The 20615-nt window shown below is 33.6% G+C and overlaps 1 protein-coding gene across 1 annotated transcript in view; it reads left to right on the forward strand.

The window, feature by feature from the left end:
• ZNF654 (zinc finger protein 654) overlaps nt 1-20615 on the forward strand; it is an 80594-nt gene that overhangs the window by 23018 nt on the left and 36961 nt on the right. The window contains exon 2 of the mRNA XM_013048681.2: nt 782-927. Coding sequence (XP_012904135.1) covers nt 782-927 — 146 coding nt within the window. The remainder of the gene's footprint in view (nt 1-781; nt 928-20615) is intronic.

A 20615-nucleotide genomic window follows, 5' to 3' on the forward strand; every position in this document is an offset into this window, starting at 1 on the left:
CCATAGTTTGGCAACCTCTGTAAATGAGGTATTTTAAAAATACAATACATTATTTTATTATAGCAGTCTTGTATATGAGAAATCATAAGTAATATTTTATAGCAATTGATGGTTCTAAAATGCTTACTCCTAAATTATTCTAATTTAGCTTCACAGTAAACCTGGAAGATAAGCATTATTATCTCTATTTATAGTGAGGAAACTAATGCATAGAGAAGGAAGATGACCTGTCCAAATTCATAAAGCTAGTAAAGTGTCACAGCCAAGACGAATTGTATTCTGGACTCTTCACTCCATCATATTGTGCAGTTTAAACTTTTATAATTGGAGCATCATGCCACTATAACTTTTTAATACCCATTGGTGCCAGAATGCTTAGAATTTAGTCTATAATAAATAGTAGTGATAATAATCATGTTCATTTCTAATTTTCTTTATTACTATATTCTGCTGCCTAGCTATTTTAATCTTTGATAATTGATGTTTTGACAAAGGCTGGATATGGGAGGTAAAGGACATTTGTTACAGTTTATTAAAGGTTTGGCAGTTGGACAGTATAATTATTCATATCCTATATTTCTTCTCTACATGTTCAAAGGTAATAGTTAATTTTATTTTCAGATGTACACTAGGAAAATAAACAATAAGGTTTTCTTCCCCTAAATCATTTGTATTCACACTAAACTAATGCTTTATTTAGTAGTGTCATCATAATTTTTAAACTCAAGATGTTGAGAACGTTTTCTATAATAATGTACTTCTTGGATTATTTCCTTACCAGGTGGTGGAAGATTATGCTGGAAGATGGCAGGTCCCTTTGCCACAGCTTCAGGTTCTTCAGACTGCACTCTGCTGTTTTACATCAGCCAGTGCATCATTCCCAGATGAATGTGAGCACGTACAGTATGTTTTGAGTAGCCTTGCTTTGTAAGTACTTTTTACTTCTTATGAGAATTGGGTTTTGGTTATTTTCTCTGTGAAAGGAGCCTGTCCTAAAGTCTTCCCTCAGAAAGAAATTTCCCAAACCCTGGATGGTTATAAAGAAAAAAAAAGAGAAGCGAAAAAAGAAATTTCCATTTTTTCATTTAAGTATTTAGGTTTAACTTTGGACATATAGCCATTATTTACTTTTAATTTTAGAGTTAAATGGCATTTTTGCATAGATTCTTATGGTCACTACCATCACTTTCCTTTTTTAATTCCCTAGCTCTAATGGTAAGTCCCCAAATACAGCAATTGAGGCCATCAGAGTTAGCAGAGGGATCTTAAATCAGGCCAGAAAGAGCTTAGGAAACTCCTGGTTTTTGAAAATACTTTAGAAGAATTCAAAACCCAGGAGTTTCCAGTTTTTTTTTTTCCTTGAGTACTTGTATTTATTTATTTTTTTTTGCTCTGGCAGATCCTACTAAAGTTATTATAAAGACATAAAAGAGAGAAATACATTGAAAATAAAGTAGAGAAGAGCCACCAGTGAATGAAAGATTTCAAAAATTTTTTAGGGCACAGAACACAGAAGAGTGAGTGGTCACAAACATGACAGAACAAGTCACAACTTCACTTTTTGTTTTGTGCGCGTGCCTCAGATCACACATCACAATAACATGTTGTAAAATCATTTATCAGCATTAGAAAATACAATAGAGAATATCAGAGAATGTCTTACAGGATCAGTATTACTTAGTGAAATTCTTGTTTTATATGTTTATTTTTATGTTTGTATGTATACTTGATTATTTGTAAAACATTTAAAAAACCTGTAGCAATTAAAACAGAGTTATCCTCTGCCTTATAAGATAGAAGGTCTAGTTTGTCCTGCGCTCCCCCTCCCCCACCAGCCCCCAGAATCCTAGAGAGGTGTAGAATTTGAATATGCAAGGCATGAAATAGAGAGCAGGGAATTAGATACTTTGGGAGAATGGAGATAAAGGAGTTAATTACAGTTTTTCCATTCAGGCCAATCACCAAACCCTAGGGCCAAGTTGGGGTAGGGAAACAGTTGCTTTTTTCCCCCCTCTAAAGAATTAAATGACTTTGGAGCAATGACCTTTGCATTCTGGCAGTTAAAGTTTCCTTTTTGAGAGAGCTAGTTAATCACTTAACTACTCTAAAGAAAAACTTGTCATTCACCAAAGTCTAGACATGCTACTAGACCTCCCAATTAATCTGTTAATGGCCTTATTCTTACATACTAGTGGGGATTTGGGAATCCTGAGACAGTTGAGGAATGCCTTCAATATTAAAAAAATACAGTGAAAAATTTGGAAGAAAATAAAAGAATAAAAGAAAATAAATGAAAAATATAAAATCTATAACATACAGTTTCAGGGAGAGTTAAGATGATATGTGTAACATTAAAACACCAACATACCAAGCTATGTGAATGGAATAATGAGATACCAAATATGAGTTTGTGTAAATTAAATCTGATGATGGTTAAAATTTAAAGTTCTGTAGGAGGAAATTTGGAGGGTAAAGTTGGAGAAATAATCCAGGATGTAAAATAGAACCAAAGAGAAGGAATGTATTTAAAAAAAAAAAATGATTTGGTGCCTTTATGTAGGAGGTTCATTATCTCACTAGTTGGAGTTCCAGAAAAAGAACTTAAAATATATTGGAGGAAAATTTTAAAGAAAAAAATAAAAGAATTTTCTAGAACTGAAAGTCATGAACTTCCAGACTGAAAGAGCTCAAGAAGTGCTCAAGACAGTAAATATAAAAGATTTTCAGCTAAATACATCATTTTATGATTTCAAAATACCAAGAATGAAAAAACAGATACAAACACCTTGTAACAAGGAAAAACTAGGTTACCTATAAAGGAACAAACATCAAATTGGTATCAGTCTTCGTACAACTCATACAACTAACTGTGGGTGGTAGAATATAATGAATCAATGTCTTGAAAGAATGGAGGAGAAATTATTTTCAATGTAGGATTTTATATTTATCCAAACTGTAAGTGAAATGTGAGAGTTAGAACATTTCTAGGTATGTAAGGATATAGAATATTGACTTGTTGATATACCCTTTCTTTTAGGAAGTTATTAGAGAATGTGCTCTAGAAAATAACAGTGGATGTAGAAAATAGTGGCTTTTTTTACATGAGGTAGAGGGAAGAGAAGACCTAGGATCACTGTTAAGTAGTAGGTCTTAACTGATATATCACCTTGAAGAGGGAAATATTCAGTAAACATGGAGATTTGAGAGTAACCTTGAGAATTTAGAACCATTTAAGGTAGGGATAAAAGGCAAAGAATTAAATACTCCAGGAAAATTAAAAATAATATGAACGGGAAAAAACACAGAATTATAGCAAACTACTTTAATATGTAATGAATGTTATTTACACAGTTTTTTTTAATGTAAATGATGTTTACTGGCTTTAAACTTTTAGTAGAGTACAAAAATAATTATAGTTACAGATCAAAAAATTATTAACCATTCAATATAAGATTATTTGATGGAAGTTACAGTTGAAAGTAAAGAATACGGTCACTAAAAAATATCCTTTGATTCTTATTTTACAAAATGGAGTATCAGTAGTACATGAAACCATAAATAAATGTGTAAGTTACAAAGATCAATAATAGAGGAAACAATAACTAATGTGAATGTGGAATTGGTTGTGTGAGGAATTAAATTCTCTTCTCCCACAGTAGGAAGTTAAGAGGTAATATTTAAAATTGGTAAATAAGAAAGTACTGACAAAGCTTATTATCAACAGCTATTAAAAATTTGGAAAGTTGTTAATTCTAGGGTGTTGGACTAGTGAGAGAGAAGACTGAATTCTTTCTGTACAGTTAGCATTTTTAAATCTTGAAGATGTATTAATTTCATATATATGAACTATATAATTTTTGCTTTATATATGTATACAAAATTTAAAAGAGTGCATGTACATTGTGTATTTTTACAAGTTTATTTATAGATACTTAAAATTATAGGTGAGAACTGTGTGAGGTGATAGATATGTTAACTAGCTTGATTATAGTGATAATTTCACTGTTACTTGTATATCAAAACATGAAGTTGTATACCTTAAATACATACAATTTCTGTTTGTCAGTTATACCCCAATGAAGTTGAAAAAAACATTGGAGGAGGAAGGAGAGTTGAGAATATAACCTTATAGAATCAATTTGTAAGAGCAATGCAGTATTAAAAAAACCTGTATTATTTGAAAATATGTATTTCTTTTATTTATTTTTTTATGATACTCAAGTGAATATGGGAGATATATTAGGACTTTTTGATTAAAACTGACAAACAGTCAAGCTAGCTTAAGCAAAAAAAGAAGGGTATGGGGGATTTATTAGATGACTATACACTGTGGAACAGCAAGGACTAGAACTAGTTTCAGGATTTTCTGAATCCAGAGAATAAAATATCACCTAGAACCGTTCTCCCCCTTTCTTATCCTCATTCACTCAGGGATCCTGACAGTTCTGCAGTTAAGCCTAATTAAAACCAAGAGGTTTGTCCCTACCCCATTTGTAATCCTCAAAATATTTTTGGAAACCTGAGGCCAGCCAACGTTATGTGCCTCCTGCTTTGACTAATAGCTGTGTTAAGGAGAGTATAGTAAGATTTTTGGCTCAGTCTGATGATCAGCTCACCCCATGGCTGGGGGGAATAAGGATAACTAAATTGACAGCCCAATGAGAACCATAGAAATGTTGGAGGGTTAAGGGGTTCCCTCAAGAAGTAAATGAGGTAGTGTGAAACAGAGCTGCTAGGTAAACAATCATAACAGATATCCACTACAAATAATTTTATGTGTCATTTTGAAAGCTACCAAAATAGTTTTAGTTATTTTCTAATGATTTCTGAGGAGAATAAAATAAGTATTAAAAGAAGTACATTATTTATAAACAAGATATATTAATCTTGTTTCACCTGTTTTCATCCCCCCCTTTCACCTGTACAAGCTTTGTTAATATTTTGTGTCATAATGGGAAATGCTTTTAAGGTTTTCAGAAGCAGTTTATTATTTTTTTAATTTAACTAATTTGTTAGTTTTTGTTTCATTGCTTCCTATCTTTTTTATTACTGCTAATGAAAAAATAATGTATTAAGCAGAAGCAAATCTTCTTGAGATGGACAGTGTTAGGGGGGAAAAAGTAAACTATCTTAGTAGTTTGTCAAAGAATAATGTTTCTTGTAAGGAAAACTTCCTGCATTATTAGAGTTTACTTTAACAGAAAAGTTATTTGTAATACCAGATACAAATACAAATACAAATACAAAAGTATTTGTAATACCAGAAGAAAAATGAGGAAATAAAAACATGGTGATACTAGTAAGAGAATAAAGAGTCTGTAACAGTGTTCAGCTTACTTAAATAAATATATAAACTGGAAAATTCTAATTCCATAATCATTCATTCATTCAGTAAATCTCTTGTGCTTGGTTCTAGGCTAAACATTTTAGAAAATAAGAGAGAACCCCTGGGGATAAAAATATATGTTTATAAAAAATAAAAAATTATTTTAAAAAAAGGAAAAGAAAATAAGAGAGAGAAACCCTTGTTATTAAAGACCTTACAAAGCTAAAAAATATTAAACAAGCAGTCACAAGTCACACTGTTATGTAATTATAATTATGAAGGAATTACAGGGTACCATGAGAGAGTATAACAGGGGCTTGACTTGGTTTGGGAGGTCAGGGAAAATTTGTTGGGTAAGCTAACAACTCGAGCTGAACTCCGAACAAATGATAACAATTAGATGAAGGAGCAGGAGAGCCTCCCAGGGATGGCAAATAGAATGTACAAGGTGACTGGACAAGATGTCAGGATATTAATGGATTTCATTATAATTCATATCTGTTTGTTGAATTCTTGTTTGTGATCTGTATCATGTACGTAATGTTTTTTATTCCCTTGACATACTAAAAAGTTATAGGTGAGCCAAAGAGTTAACTTAAGTAATACCTACGAGATTTTGTTTTATGTAAATATATATATTGTAAGAGTGTGTGTGTGTGTGTGTGTGTGTGTGTATAAAACATGTTAAACATATAAGTTACTATATTCTGTGACAGTATTATCTGGTCCATATATCCATCTTCATAAAAGCCTGTTCTATCTTATAAATTACACGTATGTGAAGATGTGCCTTCTATAAACTGGGAGACCACAAAAACTACAGTTTTATGAAGGTCTTATTTACAGGGAAGGAAGATGGATTCTGTTTTTATTTATATTTGAGGTTTTTTTTCTTTTTTTTTTTTAATTTTGTGGCAATGAATATAGTCCTGGAGAGAACGGTCTTAAGTTGGCTAATTATGATTTTACCTAGGTTGACTCTTTTTATAAGCATATTTTCTAAAGAAATAAAGATTTAGCTGTGTGTGTATGTATTTGCACTAAAAAGGACCTCAGGTTAAATCTCTTTTATAGATAAGAAAACTTAGGCCTGAGCTGGTTTAGGGGACTTTTGTAAGTCTGAGTTAAGGTCCCCCCCTCCCCCGTTGTTTTCTTATTTTAAATTGGTTAAACACTGGTTTCTGTTTTACTGGTAAAACTGAGCCAAACACCCTGAAACTAAGTGGATCTTTAGGCAGAGAACTTAGACTTTACCAGTTTTATATAAAATAAAAGCAAACTTCAATGCTGCCTTCTCAGCCACCTTTAACCCAACAGAAAGTAAATGTTCATAGATTTTAGCATTCCACACAGGGTTCCATGATGGAAAGTGCATATTTGCCTGGGATCCATTAGGTCCACAAAGATCTGTATGATCCACTGGAGAGGGAACTAGTTCAGCTAGTAATGTTTATTATGTGTAGTGTCAAGTACTAAAAATGTATGCCCTAATATGCCAAGTTGCCTGTAAGAGAAGACCAAAAAGCCTTCTCTTTCATGGAATTAAATGGGAAATGGGTACAATCAGCATCTCATTTAGAGTGGCTAGACATCATATGTTAGGCCACACATGTAATGATAATCAGTAACCCTTTCTGACTATATTGCTGAGTTGGATTATATTTGAAACATAGAATTTGTGCCTATCTTCTATTCAAGTTTAATTGGTTGTATATAACTTGGGAATAGGCTTCAACTAACTTAGGAAATAGAAATAGCCTAGAAATTAAAGGAAGAAAGGATAATTATAAGGGCTGATTTTTGGGGTGGGGCCAAGCCCCACCAAATGTGTTTATCTTATGGCCCCATCCATATATTCTTTGTCTGCAACATGTAGCACTCTTTTTGCTTCTTGACTTTTTATTTATTATTTTGACCAACACTTACTCAAAACTTTCTCCAATTTTATATCTGTTATCTTTACTAATCATTTGTGGCAGGTGATCTCATTTATTTTTAATAGAGAAATCTAGGCTGGCTAGCCTGTTTCCTTGTTTTCGCTCTTTAAAGTAATGATTTCTGGAGCTCCTGGTTGGCTCAGTTGGTAGAGCATGTGACTCAGTCTCAGGGTCACGAGTTGAAGCCCCACACTGGGCATGGAGCCTACTTAAAAATTAATTAAATAGGGATGCCTAGGTGGCTCAGTTGGTTAAGCAGCTGCCTTCGGCTCAGGTCATGATCCAAGCATCCTGGGATCGAGTCCCACGTCGGGCTCCTTGCTCAGCAGGGAGCCTGCTTCTCCCTCTGCCTCTGCCTGCCATTCTGTCTGCCTGTGCTCGCTCTCTCTCCCCTCTCTCTCTGATAAATAAATAAAATCTTTAAAAAAAAATTAATTAAATAACTAAAAAAAGAAATAATTTCCTTTTTGTGGCAATTGGTGGTCTTAATTTAATTCCCATACTAAATTCCCTTGGCATTGCTTTTTCTTTACCTTTACATTAGAATACTTTGTTTTCAGGATTTGTTGTAGCTAAAGTCAACATTAGACAAACCTGCATGCATTTGTTTATACTGGCTATGTTTAGAAACTCAGCATTTCATTTGGTTCTAGTTAGTAGTGCCTACAATCATTTTTCCTTATAATTTTGGCCTGTATTGCTCCATTTGTTAATTTTGGGTTGAAGCAGTTGAGACTTGGCAGAGATAGAGAGGGATTATTAACTGGTATATTTATGTTGACAGAGATGAAAAGTGATCAGGTGATGACATACCCTATTCCCATCTGTGTTGGTATATATCAGAACCGAGAGGTATATATATGTATAGTTTTACAGCATGGTATTTATGGCTTTTTGAATATAATTGAAAGAAGACTTGATAATTCTTGGTCAGTTGAGATACACAAAAACTAAAGAGAAAAAGCAGTAGACTAAAAGCTGTTACTATTTCACTGCTATTAGGAAAGATTATTTATTCTTTAGAAGAAGATGTATATAGTCATTATGAATGGTGTAAATACATGTTTGAGTTTTTCTGAATTTGAATGTCTTTACTTTGGGCTAAGCCAGATTCCTGAAAAACTAGAGATTTGAACCTTTCAACTTTTCCTCCCTTCCTCCTGATAGCTTTGGTCTGTAAAACTGGATCATAATAGTGGAATAATACAAGAAGAAGAAGAAAAAAGAAATGCTTCTGAAATTGTTGGGAAAATGACAAAGTTTTGCCCATTGCTCCTTACACAGAAATCTTGAGAACATTCCTTTAGATGCACCTAAATTACATAAAAGCAAATATTAAGAGATCTAAAGGGAGAAATAGACAGCAATATAATAATAGTAGGAAACTTTAATATCCCACTTTCATCAGTAGTTAAGATCATGCAGATAAAAATTAAGGAAACATTGGCCTTAACACATTAGACCTGATGGACTAAACAGACATATATAGAATATTCTCTCCAAAAGAAACAATATACATTCTTCTCATGTGCACAGGATAGATCATTTATTAAGCCACAAAAAGGTCTTAATACGTTTAAGAAGATTGAAATAATAGTAAGCATCTTTTCTGACCATAGAGGCATAAAAATAAATCCATTACAACAAGAAAACTAGAAAAACTACCAATATGTGAAGATTAAACAGCATTCTATTGAACAGATGGGTCAAAAAAGAAGTCAAAGAGAGACCAAAACAACCTTGAGACAAATGAAAATTGATATATATACAACATACCAAAACTTATAGGATGCAGCAAAAGCGGTACTAAAAGGAAAGTTAAGGAGGGTAAATGCCTACTTAAGAAGCAGGAAAGAGCTCAAATAAATAACCTAACTTTACATTCCAAGGAACTAGGGAAAAAAAAAAAAAAAAAACAAATGAAGCCCAAAGTTAATAGAAGGAAATAAATAAAGATCAGAATGGAAATGAATGACTAACCAAAAGAAAAGATCGATAAAACTAAGAGCTGGTTCTTTGGAAAGAAAAGTAAAATTGAGAAACCTTTATTTAGATTCATCAATAGAAAAAGAAGACACAAAATCAGAAATACAAGATAGTACACCTGATACCACAGAAATACAAAAGGTAAGAGACAACTATGTATAGTTATACACCATTAAATTTGACAACCTAAAAGAAACAAATTCCTAGAAGCACACAATCTACCAAGACTGCATCATGAAGAAATAGAAACCTAAACAGGCTAATTACTAGAAAGGAGATCGACTCAGTAGTCAGAAAGAAACCTCCCAACAAACAAAAGTCCAGGACCAGACGACTTCACCTATGAATTCCAGCCAATATTCAAAGAAGAATTAATATCAATCCTTTTCAAACTCTTTGAAAAAATTGAAGAGGTGGGAATACTTTCCAAACTCATTTTAGAAGGCCAGCATTACTTGGATACCAAAACCAGACAGGGACACCACAATAAAAGAAAAACTACAGGTCGGTGTCCCTGAGGAGCATAGTTAGAAAAATAGTCAACAAAATATCAGTAAACTGTATACAACAGCCCATTAAAAGGATCATGCACTGTGATTAAGTGGGGTTTCTCAGGGGATGCAAAAATGGTTCAGGCATCCACAAATCAGTGTGATACACTGCATTAACAAAATAAAGGATAAAAATCATTACAATTCTCTCAATAGATGCAGGAAATGATTTAAGAAAGTTGAATATCCATTTATGATAATAACTCTTTAACAAAGTGGGTATAGAGGGGGCATTCATCGGCATCATAAACATGACATTTATCACAGGCCCACAGCTAACTTACACTCAGTGGTGAAAAGCTGAAAGTTTTCCCTCTAAGGATGCCCATTCTTGCCACTTCTGTTCATATAGTAATGGAAGTCCTTGCCAGAGCAATCATGCAAAAAAAAAAAAAAAAGTCTTCTAAATCAGAGAAGTAGTAAAACTGTTTTGGCAGATGATATGATATTTTGCATAGGAAACTATAAAGAAACCTGTTAGAACTACTAAAAAATATATAAATAAATAAGTCAATAAATTTGCAAGACCCAAAATCAGTGTATGAAAATATTACATGTCTGTGTGCTAATAATGCACTGCCAGAGAAATTTAAAAAAAGTCCTATTTACAGCTGTATCAAAAAGAATAAAATATCTAGAAGTTTGTTTCACCAAGGAAATGAAAGACCTGTATACTGAAAACTACATGGCACTAATGAAAGAAATTGAAGAAGACAGAAATAAATGGAAAGATATTCCATGCTCATGGATTGGGAGAATTAATGTTGTTAAAATGTCCATTACCACCCAAAGCAATTTACAGATTTAGTGCAATCTCTATCAAAAATCCAATGGCATTTTTCACAGAAATAGAACAGATAATTCCTAAGATTTGATTCTAACCACAGAAGATTCCATATAGCCAAGGTAATCTTGAGAAGGAAGAAAAAAGCTGGAGGCATCATGTGACCTGAATTCAAATTATATTACAAAGCTGTAGTAATCAAAACAGTATGGTATTTAAAAAACAACAACAACAGTATGGTCTTGGTATAAAACCAAATACATAGATTAATGTAACAGAATAGAGAGCCCCCAAATAAATTCATGTATATGTGGTCAGTTAATTTACATCAAAGGAGCCAAGATTATATATTGGGAAATGGACTGGCTCTTTAATAAATGGTGCTGCGAAAACTGGATAGCTACATGTAAAGGAATGGAACTAGACCCCTCTCTTACACTATACACAAAAATATCAACTCAAGATGGGTTGAAGACTTGACCTTAAGACTTAAAGCATAAAACTCCCAGTAGAAAATGTAGGTGCTAAGGTCTTTGACATTAGGCTTGGCAGTGATAGTTTTGGATTTGACACCAAAAGCAAAGTCATCAAAAGCACAATAAACAAGGGAGCTTACATCAAACTAAAAAGCTTACGCACAACAAAGGAAACCACCAACAAAATGAAAAGCAGCCTATTAGATGGGAGAAAATATTTGCAAATCATGTATCTGATGAGGTGGTTAAATACCCCAAAGATACGAAGAATTCATATAACTCAATAGTAAAAAAAAAAAAAAAAAAAAAATCTAATTAAAAAATGGGCAGAGAATCTGAATAGACATTTTCCCAAAGAAGATAATACATTTGGCTAGCAGGTATATGAAAAGATGCTTATCACTAATCATCAGGGAAATGCAAATCAAATCACAGTGAGTCACCACCTCACACTTGTTAGAATGGCTAGTATCAAAAATACAATAGTAAGTGTTGGTAGGGGTGTGAGAAAATGGAACTCTTGTGCCCTGTTTGTGGAAATGTAAATTGTTGCAGACACTATGAAAAAAGGTGTGTTGTACCTCAGAGAACTGAGAGTAGAAGTACTATATGATCTAGCAATTCTTCTGGGTATTTATCCAAAGAAAGTAAAACCAGTATCTTGCAAAGATATTGATACCCAAGTTCATTATAGTATTTCTTACAATAGCTGAGACATGGAAAGAACCTCAGCACCCATAGATGGATAAATGGATAAAGAATATGTGATTGATATATATATATTACATAATATGTATGTATCTCATATATATACCACAAAAAGAGAAGATATCACGTTATTTGTGACAACATGGATGGACCTTGAAGGCATTTTGCTAACTGAAAGAAGTTAGAGAAAGGGTGCAGAGTTTGATAAGATCTTTATAGATCTTAGATACTAGCCCTTTATCTGATAAGACATTTGCAGATATTTTCTCCTGTTCTATAGATTGTCTTTTGGTTTCATCAACTGTCTCTTTTGCTGCCAGCAGTTTAAGAGTACCTTTTTCCCTATACCTTTGTCAATATGTGATTTAAAAATTTTTTAAATTAATGACCACTGTCAAACCTATTAACAAGTAGAAAGAATATTATAATGAACTGTCCTGCCCATCACCAGTTTCAACATTTATCAGCATATCATCAGTCTTGTTTTCTCTGTACATTCCCACTCCTTCCCATTTCTAGGTATCTGATCTTTTTTTTTTTTAATTTATAACTTTATTGAGATAAAATTTCATATTATTCATGCTTTGTTAGGTGTATAATTTGATAATTTTTAGTAAATGTATAGAGTTGTGCAGTTATCATCACAGTCCAGTTTTACATTTTCATCACACCAGAAAGTTCCCTCTTGCTCATTTACAGCCGATCCCCTGTCCCCTCCTCAGCCCAAGGCAACCCCTGATCTATTTAGTCTTTTTTATTATAGCCATTCTCATAGTTGTGTGGTGGTATCTCAATTTGGCTTTAATTTGTATTTTCTCAGTGCTGTTGATGGCAACCATCTTTTTGAGTACTTACTTGCTATTGCTTATCTTCTTTGGTAATGTGTCTATTCAGATCTGCCCATTTTTCAGTTGGATTTTTTGCCTTATTGAGTTGTAGGATTTTTTTTTTTCTGTATTCTGTTTATACATTCAGTATCAGATAAGTGATAGTAAATACTTATATTCTATGGCCTGTCTTCATTTTCTTACTGGTACCTTTTGAAATTTATTCCTGGTTTTAAGAAATTTGATTATAATTTGCCTTGTATAGTTTCCTTCATGTTTATTGACCTTAAACTTTTTGGTTCTTTGGATTTATGATTTTAACCTAACTTGGGAAATTTCTTTATAAAAATAAAAAGATTTTTATTTTTGAGTAATCTTTATACCCAATGTGGGGCTCAAACCACAAACCACAATCCTGAGATCAAGAATTGCATGTTCTACCGACTGAGCCAGCCAAGCATTCTCAAAAATTATTTTAGAAAGCATCATTATGTGTTCTTTTATTTTTTTATTTCTTTAAAATATTTTCTTTATTTATTTGACAGACAGAGAGACAGTGAAAGAAGGAACAAGCTGGGGGGCAGGGAGTGAGAGAGAGAGAAGCAGGGAGCCTGATTCGGGGCTCGATCCCAGAGGCTTTAACCCACTGAGCCACCCAGGTGCCCCAGGATAATTTTAAACATATACACCTTGGCCTACCACCCAGATCACCAAGATACATCAAATTCAAACTCTGAAAATCAGAGAGGAAATTTTGAAGGCCACCAGAGTAAGGCATTACCTGATTTAGAAGACTAAAGAAATACAGCAGACATCGCAGATACTATGCCAGTCAGAATACAATGAAGTGACATCTTTTAAGTGCTGAAAGAAAAATAACTCTCCAATTAAGAAAGAAAATTAAATATGTTTTCAGGGAAGCAGAAGCTGAAACTACTCATTCTCAGAAGACCTGAACTATCAAAAGATAATAGTACTGATATGATGCCAGACAGAAAAATCTACCCCCAAAAATGAAGAGAGCTGGTAATGATAAAAACTGAAGATAAATATAAAAATGAACTTTCTTACTTTTAATGACTGTAAAATGTAACCATCTAAAGCAGAGGTTGGCAAATACTGTTTTAAAGGGCCTTTTTTTTTTTTTTAAGATTTTATTTATTTACCTGACAGATCACAAGTAGGCAGAGAGAGGGGGAAGCAGGCTCCCCACTAAGCAGAGAGCCCAACGCGGTGCTCCATCCCAGGACTCCAAGACCATGACCTAAGCAGAAGGGAGAGGCCCCAATCCACTGAGCCACCCAGGTGCCCCAGGGCTGGGTTTTTTTTTTTTTTTTTAAGATCTGCAGACTGTAGGGTGTAGTAACTACTCAACTCTGCTCTTACAGCACCAATGCAGCCATAGACAGTACATAAAAGAATGCATGTAACTGTGTCTCAGTCCAACTTAACAGAAACTGGCAGCCAGTTTCTAAATGCCATTTTCTAAATGCCGAGACTTAAAACAAGAACTGTAGTGAAGCACTGTTGGTTTATAGCATATTTAAAATGAAAATGAATGACAAGAGTAGCACAAAGATTATTATATCATACCTAAAGCAGCATAATATTTGAAGGCATGCCGGGATTTGTTAAAGATACATATTGTAAATTCTGGGGTAATCATGAAAAACATTGAATATAGCATGGCTATATTAAGCCTAAGTAGAGATAAAATGGAATTACAAATGCACTCAATCCAAAAATAGATGGAAGAGGTCACTGCAATAGTGAACCAGACAGAACAAATAGAAAACAATTATGAAGAGAAGAGGTTTTAATCCAAGCACATAAAAAATCATATTACATGTAAATGGTCTAAATCTATTAAAAAGACAAGTTGGTTGGGTTGGATAGAAAAACAAGATTCACTAACAGATACATAAACATACTCCTATGCACTTTTAATGTATACTTTGTTTACTCTTTACACACTTTACCCCCCCCTTTTTTTAACTTAAAGAGATTACTCTTTGGAGATAAAGATTCAGTTCAAGGGGCGCCTGGGTGATTCAGTTGGTTAAGCTGCTGCTTTCTGCTGAGGTCATGATCCCAGGGTCCTGGGATTGAGCCCCATTTTGGGCTCCCTGTTCAGCAGGGAGCCTGCTTTTCCCTCTCCCTCTGCCTGCTGCTTTGCCTAGTTGTACTCCCTATCTCTGTGTCAAATAAATAAAAACCTTTAAAAAAAAATTTAATTCAAGTCCCTGTATTACCTCCTAGTATTCTATTGGGTAGATGTACCAGTTTATTCAATCATATCTTCTAATATATATTTGGATAGTTTCCTTTATTTTCCTGTTATAGTGCTATGATTAATATCCTTTTGCATGTACTTTGTTTTTGCTGGTAGATTTTTGGCGTGGATTCCTAGAATCTGTGTCAAAGAATAAATAGGTGAGGTAAATTTCCTAAGTAGTCCAAAGTTCTTCCTATAACAGTTCATACCATTTTGCATTCGTACCCACAAAATTAGTCCTTGTTTACGTTCGACCTCACCAATATTATTTTATCAATATTGTGTGAAATTTTCATTAATCTAACAAAGGAGAAATGGCGTTTTAGTATATTTTTTAAAAAGATTTATTTATTTTAGAAAGAGAGAGCACAGCAGGAGGGGCGAGGGAAAGAGAGAGTCTCCTTAGCAAACTACATGCTGAGTGTAGAGCCCAATGCAGGGCTTGATCTTACAACCCTGAGATCAGGACCTGAGCCCAAATCCAGAGTTGGATGCTCAACCAGCTTAACCTGGGATGCATCACCCAGACATCCTTCAGTGTAGTTTTAATTTGTATTTTTAACATGTGTTTTTTCTTTTCCCTTCCTTCCTTCCTTCCTTCCAAGATTTTTCATTTATTTGAGAGAGCAAGAGAGCAAGAGCAGAGGGAGGGATAGAGGGAGAGGGACAAGCAGACTCCACACTGAACAGAGCCCGACATGGGGCTCAGTCTCTCAACCCTGAGATCATGAACCGAGTGGAAACCAACAGTCGGTTGCTTAACTGACTGAGCCACCCACGTGCCCCTTAATCTGAATTTTTCTTATTGTGAGTGAAGTTGAACATCTGTTTGCATATCCTTACAAACCATTATTTTTTCATTTATCTTTTGATTTTGTTTATGTTGTTTGTATTGTTAGACATTCAAAAATGTAATTAAAATTTGTCAGTATTCTCTATTGCTCTTGCTACTTGAATCATAGTTAAGAATAATTTAAAGGAAAATGATTTGTCTATAATCAGTCTGTATGGGAATTATTTCCTGATATTTGTAATGTTTAATTTTTTATATTTAAGTTTTGATCCACTTGGAATTTTTTCTTAATTTGGAAGCAAGAGAGAATCAGTTTTGTCTTATAACATTTGACTATTCAATTTGAAGAAATCAACTTTTTCCCTACTAATTTGAGATGCTGCTTTTGTCCTGTACGTGCTTTTCACATGCAATTTGTCTATTTTTGGACTTTTCATTTCATTAGGCTGTTTGTTCACTTGTCAGTACAGTGATGGTTCAGTTATGGAGGCTTTACAAAATGTTTTCATATTGGCTAGCTCCTTTTCATTGCTCTTGCTGTTTCATGGTTTTTCTACCAGCTTTCTAGATAGTAAACTCGCCTACCTCCACAAAAACTTGCAAGTACTTTTATTGTATGTAAATTTTTAAATTAAGGAGAATTCAGTGCTGAACTTATTCAAGTGTATACTTTATGTGTTCTTTACCTTCCTCCAGTCCAAGGACACTGAACACTAATGCTGAAACTTCTCTTTCTAGCTTAAGTGCTGTGTATGTCATATTTTTTGCTGTATTTTAAAGCCCAGATGAGATTATTTCTTCATGGTGTCAAAATTTGTAACCTGTATATTTACTAATCTTCATCCTGATCCTTCTTGATAATTTAATTTCCTATCTGAAAGCAGTTTCTATTTTTCTGTGGCTGTTTATACTTTTTTTTTTTTTGGTATTTGATGGTTTATAGTTTACTGTGATTAGCTAGGTATAGACTTATTTTTATTAATCCTTATGGGATTTCCTCAGCTTTCTAGATCTGAGGATTGGTATTTTTCATCAATTTGAAAAAGTCTTATCTTGTTTTTGTCTTTATCCCATTTCTCTCTTTTTGTGTGTGCAAGTATATAATTAGACATATACACATTCCATTCCTTGTATCTCCAGTTCTTGCTTTTGTTTTCTATTTCTTTGTCTTTCTACATTGTATTCTATATTAGTAAGTGGATTTCTTGCATTTGGAAAGTTAAGCATCATACTTAAATGGAATTTTCCTGTGGTAGATAAACACATAAATCCACATTTGTGTATTGCAGGATGAAAATTATGTACATGCTTTGGAGACCCAAAAAAGAACAGTAATTCTCGTTATAACTCCCAGATAATCTACTATATATATCCTATTTTGAGGAAACCTGGTATCTTCTTATTACTATTTGTAATAGATGAGAAAATATAGTCTGACTTCCAAGCTCCTGATGGCAGAATAGTTTGTTTCATAAATAGGGACTGTACCAGTACTCTAGTTATTTAAACTTGCATAATTCATAACAGTATACTGATTGATGCAAGTCAAGTAAGTATGATTATATATGGTATAATTTTTTAAATTCAGAGGCATGCACTTTATCATGTATTTGTCTCAGTATAATTTATGTTTTTATAGAAATCATTTCATTTAAGTGATTCTACTTTGAATAATAATTTTAATTTACGTAAATGAACTTTAGTTAACTCATAACTTGGACTAAGGTTAATTATAAATTGATTAGTATATAGACTGGTAATACTAAGTATTATATTAAATATATTATACAAACATTAAACATTGTATTAAACATATTCAAAATTAAAAATGGATATAGACATACAATGATAAATTTTTAGAAACCCTTCAATGATATTTAGCCAATATCTTGAAAATCTGCATAATCTAAGTGAAGAAAAAATTAATGTTTCAACAAAATTGACAGTACATACCAAAGAACGTATCTATGAAGATCTTATGTTTGCTCTTAGATTATTATTATTTTAAAAAAGATTTTATTTATTTATGACAGAGAGAAATAGCGAGAGAGGGAACACAAGCTCAGGAGAGCTGGAGAGGGAGAAGCAGTCTTCCTGCTGAGCAGGGAGCCTGATACAGGGCTCTATCCCAGGACACTGGGATCATGACCTGATGAGCCACCCAGGTGTCCCTCCTCTTAGATTATTGAAGGAAGAACTTTGATGGCAGTCTTAATAATAAAAATTAACAGTATTATATTATTAGCAAGCATCAGTAGCACTACCAGAGATTGTTCTAAGTGCTTTCCAAAAGGTAGTTATTATTATTGTTTCTGTTTTATAAACAAATAAATTGAGGCACTGAGCCATTAGGTGACTTGCCCAGGGTTACATATCAAGAAGGCGGTGGAACTGAGATTGAAACCCAAACACTGTGGCTGTAGACCATGGGCGAGTAAAGGGCCAGACAGTAAATATTTCAGGCTTAGCTCATAAGTTTTCTATTACTACTACTCAGTTCTGTCATTGTAGTATGCAAGCAGCCACAGCCAATATGTAAATGGATGGGTATGGTTGTTTTCTTATAATACCTTATTTATTGATAGGATATTTGAATTTCGTATAATTTTTAGTTGTCACAAAAAGTTACTCCACATTTTTCTTTCCTTCTTTCCCTTCCCCTTCTTCCTCTTCCTCCTCCTCTTCTTCTTAACAATTTAAATATGGCTAACTATTCTTATCATGCATTATTCAGTAGGCTATCACTGGGTCAGATTTAGCCTGTGGGTGGACAGTCCTCTGCCAGCCCTCCTCTAGACTGCCACGTATATTTTCGGGTCCTCTGTTCTGTTCTAGACTCCCCCTCCACCATACAGTTCTTCCATGAGGGTTAGGTAACTTGATCTCTAAACATTTAGTTGATCCTTTATTCCAGTCAATGGGAAATACAACAGATTTAAAACTTGAAGTTTCTACTTCTATGTATAACTAGATTTTTTTCCCCTAGTGATTTCACTACCACATAAATACTTGTTTACTTCCCTGAAGCCCTAAGGCAGAGCTAGCTAGATTTGTTTTTATTTACTCTTACTTTGCATGTAATTTTAACATTTTAATATCATTATCATGGAGTTGGGCCTTGTTACTGAGGTAGCTGATAGTGGGGCATGCACAGATCTCTCTTTTGTAATGTTGGCTCCTCTTTCATGTTCACATAATTCAGACATATAATTCTGCATATTTTTTTGGATTCTGTACAAGGTCACATTGCGTCTGCATACTGATATCTAAATATATTTCATAGCATATTTTATTTCTGCTAAAAGCCTTTATTATCTCTCTCCCTCTTTTGATATGACTAATTGCCCTACCAGTCAGTACTCTTCTACTCAACATAATGATACAATCCCTTTCCCTTCTACTTAGTGCAAATTTATAATGCCTCTGTTTCATCAGGTTATAATATGTATGTGAAGTACAATACTATGATAGTACAGAATTAGCTATATATTTGGAGAGAAGGAAGGGCATTTTAGACCAGATTCTTAGGTAAAATTGTGTAAATTGGTCTGGAGGAAGCAACAGATCCAAAGACCTTAAAAGCATAGAAGTTAAGGAAATGGGAAGAACCTTGCTGTGATTGGAGAGCATGAAATTTCTCATAAAAGCTCTGTGTGTAAGCATAGTTTTGAGTCAGACATAGAAGTTCTTATTTCATGACAAGGAATTTGTATTTCCTGTTGTAGATTAACAATCTCAAATACCTAAATGGAATGGGAAGGGAATGATAGTAAAAAAAAAAAAAAAAAGCAGCTAGTATGTGGGAGAGGTGGATGGAGACTGGTGGGTTGGAAAGGAGGTTCATGTTCTGTGTAAAGGCAGTTATTGCTCAGCTTATTTTATCATAGAGAGATGCAAACCCTGTGGTATAGGGGTTCCTGTTTGTTAGGAGCCCAGAGAAACCTAGATCTAATCTGAAGTAGCAAGGTTTTTATATATTAGCAACTAATTAAAATTTTTTTTCAAAATATTTTATCCATACAAATAAGTGTGTCAGTCCAAATAGCAGTTTGTGAAGTCTGTTAAGTAGTCAAACCATTCTGTGTTTTAGGATGATAACAATGGCAGCTGTATTAAACATGTACTTTTAAGTAAGTGTGGAATAGCAAGACTGGAGATAGGAAGAGTCTGTTAAAGTTTAAAGATGATGTAGATGTGAATTTTAATGGCTTAATACGGATAGAGAAGATTCCAGAGGTACATTGATGGGGCTTTTTTCATATTCATTGATAGTAAAATAAATAATTGCAGAAGGGTTAAAAATGACAAATAATTCTTTACATTCTTGGCTCCCAAGTTCTGTTTTACTCATGTGGACTCAACTGTTTTACCAGTTTATTGCATATCCATCTAGATAGTTTGACAATATGCATTGATATTCTTGTGTCCTCTATCCTCTCCATTCTATCACACAAATGATAATGTAATTAATATATTTCTGCATTTTTTCTTAACAGTATATCTTAGAGTTTTCCCATTATCTGTTCATATAGATTTAAGTGTATTCTCTCTAATATTCTCATTAACATTTGCATTATATTTCATTGTCTGGGTGTATTGTAATTTATTTTCCCAGTCCCCTGTGGTAGACAATTAGCATGTTTCTATTCTTTTGCTATTACAAATCATTTGTGGATGCATGTCCCTCAATGTCTTTGAGCTGATTTGTGTATATTTGGCTGATTTGCTTTTGTAAGTGGAATTGCTAAGTCAAATGATTATGTGCGTATTGTAAATTTTCTGATGACTACTACTGTGTTGCCCTTTAAGAGAGGTAGTACCTCTTACCATCCCTCCAACAAGATATCAGAGCCTGTTTCTCTACATCAGAGCCATTGTAAAATATATCAACATTTTCATTTTTGTAAATACGATAGAAAATGTATTTCATCACTTACTTGAGTAAAGTCGCA

The sequence above is a fragment of the Mustela putorius genome, unplaced genomic scaffold (genome assembly GCF_011764305.1).
Source record: "Mustela putorius furo isolate JIRA1106 unplaced genomic scaffold, ASM1176430v1.1 tig00003834_pilon_pilon_pilon, whole genome shotgun sequence".
In the NCBI taxonomy this organism is placed as follows: Eukaryota; Metazoa; Chordata; class Mammalia; order Carnivora; family Mustelidae; genus Mustela; species Mustela putorius.